General features: G+C 50.4%; 1 protein-coding gene across 1 annotated transcript; it reads right to left on the bottom strand.

Annotated features, from left to right (window-relative positions):
• Positions 1 to 260: 260 nt before the first annotated feature.
• LOC120702063 (BTB/POZ and MATH domain-containing protein 1-like) lies at positions 261 to 1,328 on the bottom strand. The gene has a single exon (XM_039985837.1). It carries the CDS (start codon positions 1,326 to 1,328, stop codon positions 261 to 263), a length of 1,068 nt encoding a protein of 355 aa, XP_039841771.1.
• Positions 1,329 to 2,382: the final 1,054 nt, after the last annotated feature.

Genomic DNA, 2,382 nt, shown 5'->3' on the forward strand with positions numbered 1-2,382 from the left:
GTTTTTTTTTTCCTGAATTGCTGGCAGTATGCTGTTCACAAGAATGTAGACCTTTCCAAAATCAAACAATACATGATTAACTAGGATAATCATCTACTGGTATTAAATTTGACCTTTATAATCAGGCCATTTCTTTGCTGACAAATCTCATGCTCAACAAGAAAAAGTTAACTCTTAGAGTTCCAAAAAAAATAAGCACATCACCTGGCATGCTTCCTTGTGAGCACGCATACATAATTACATAGTACTTACACAAGATATTAGATCACTGCAAGAAATTCATCACAGACAGTCAGGCACATATCCAACTCGTCTTGCATAGGGTCATCCTCATAAGCCCACATCTTCTTCAAAAGCGCTGGACAAATTTTAGCCACCTGCTCCAGTAGTCCATCGTTCATTGCCATGGCAGCTTCCAGTACAGGAGGATCTGAAAGGAACACAAAGCAAGCCTCCCTAAGAAAGCTGGAGTTGTGCTGTACCGCCAGCTTGAGTATTTTTGCAGCAGTATTCTCGTTTAGTTCCCTTATTAGTCTCTCCTCACAGATCAGCTTGAGCCCCTGCATGCCGAACCTATCCGCCGCTGCCAGCAAATGCTCAGCCATCATAGAGCCTTCTACTCCAGTCACCTCTGGTAGCGAATCTGTGTATATAAAATGTAGCAAGCTCTTGAACACCTGAGGTAGCATATCATCGATCCATATGCAAGAAGATCCTGATGTTGAAGCTCTTGAGAGTTCTGCCTTAAAGACCGGCGATCTTGCCCTAAGAACACACCTGTGAGCGCTGAATTTCTCACCGGCAACTTGGAACATGACATCGGCGTCGGTGTCCAAGAGATGCTTCTGCATGTTGGACAGCGGCGATGGCCTGTACACGGAGACGTCGCACCGGATAGTGAAGCAGTCAGCGTCCACGAGATACTCTGACGCCATCTCCTCCAAAGACTCCTTCCGGATGAAAACATCGCTGCCATACCCGGATCCAGCTCGAGAGTACTTCCTTACGTTTGTGCATACGGTGTGACCTGGCACTGGTTCCCCGTTCCGATCAAGCAAACTGAAGACAAAGCGTGCTTTGATAGGCCTGGCGACTCTGCCGTCGAGAGCAACGGAGATTGACATGCCGGTAGTCGGGGTAGAGATGATGCAATCGGGTTCGGGGTCGCAGTAGATGCACCAATAGCAATCCCCAGCGTTGAAAGAGGGGGTCTCCAACGACTGGCCATTGGGGTTTATCTTGTCTTCCTCCCAGTAGTGATGGATCTGGAGCTTGCACCTGGTCGCGCCCCCGGCGACGTTGGCCGTGGAGAAATCCAACGTCGGCATGGCGGCGGCGAGGTTCGACGCAGATCGATCACAGATGCAAATCGACGAGGTATCCCTGGTGTGTTTGGGGATGGTTTGTGGAGCGAAACAAGGGTAAGGGCAACTGGGCAAAGATTGGAGACAGGCAGAGAGCTTTTACGAACTCCGATAGCAGTCGGACTCGACTTCGGGTTGTGTCGCCGTGTCGGAGTGGAATTCAGCACGCGGGGGACGAGTCCACAACGTTGTGGATGTTAGATAGACAATATAGTTTAGATCTTGTAATCATCTCTCGTAACAAACTGGTTGAGCTGGCCAAGGATATCTAACAGTAGTTAGTTGAGATATGATTGTTGTAATTAGTTGTTTCTATCCTTGATCGCCAAGCTCTCACGGTTGTTACATCTTGTAATCTCAGCGCGTTTAGTCGCTCATATATAACACGCAGGCAGCCACGGGAAAGGTGAGCTGTTTCACCCAATCTTCCGCACCTCTGGTTTCTTTCAGTGGACTTGTGATGGCATCCGCGGCACGGTTCGGGTTCGTGATGCGGATGTTCCGGTGACAGCGTCATGACCAGCTCGCCGTCGCCATGGAAGTGCCCGTCGGCCACAACCCCCCCTGCACCTATCGGGCTCGGCGTGCAGAAGCCCCAGAACTAGCCGGCGGTTGCCAAGTCCAACCACCCGGTAGGAGTGGGCCTCGTCGGACAGCGCGGTGAGGCGCCCAGAGGATCCGCCGTCCAACTCGGGCATCCCGGCATTCAGCCGCCACCGCAGGCAAATCCAGTGCTCCCCGCCCTCCAGCCAGCGGGAATGGGATCCGATGCAAATGTGGCTTCATCTACGATACCTGCACCATCACCGAAGGTGTTGTGCGCACCACCGCTCCGTCAGAATGATTGCGACTTCTCTGACGGTTCATGTGGTTTCGGAACACACTAATCAGTCATTACAATTGTGCAGTGAGTGCCTTACTCTGATATGTTTTTTAGGCATCTGTCAGAGTTCGTACGTTTGTGATTTCGTAGGATTTGAATACTGCAGAGGTTAGGTGATTTTGATAAATGTAACAG

The sequence above is a fragment of the Panicum virgatum genome, chromosome 4K, assembly GCF_016808335.1.
Source record: "Panicum virgatum strain AP13 chromosome 4K, P.virgatum_v5, whole genome shotgun sequence".
NCBI classification, from domain to species: Eukaryota; Viridiplantae; Streptophyta; class Magnoliopsida; order Poales; family Poaceae; genus Panicum; species Panicum virgatum.

What these genes read in the sequence shown, in the direction of transcription:
- LOC120702063 (XM_039985837.1), bottom strand. Translation starts at nt 1,328, where the DNA reads ATGCCGACGTTGGATTTCTCCACGGCCAACGTCGCCGGGGGCGCGACC.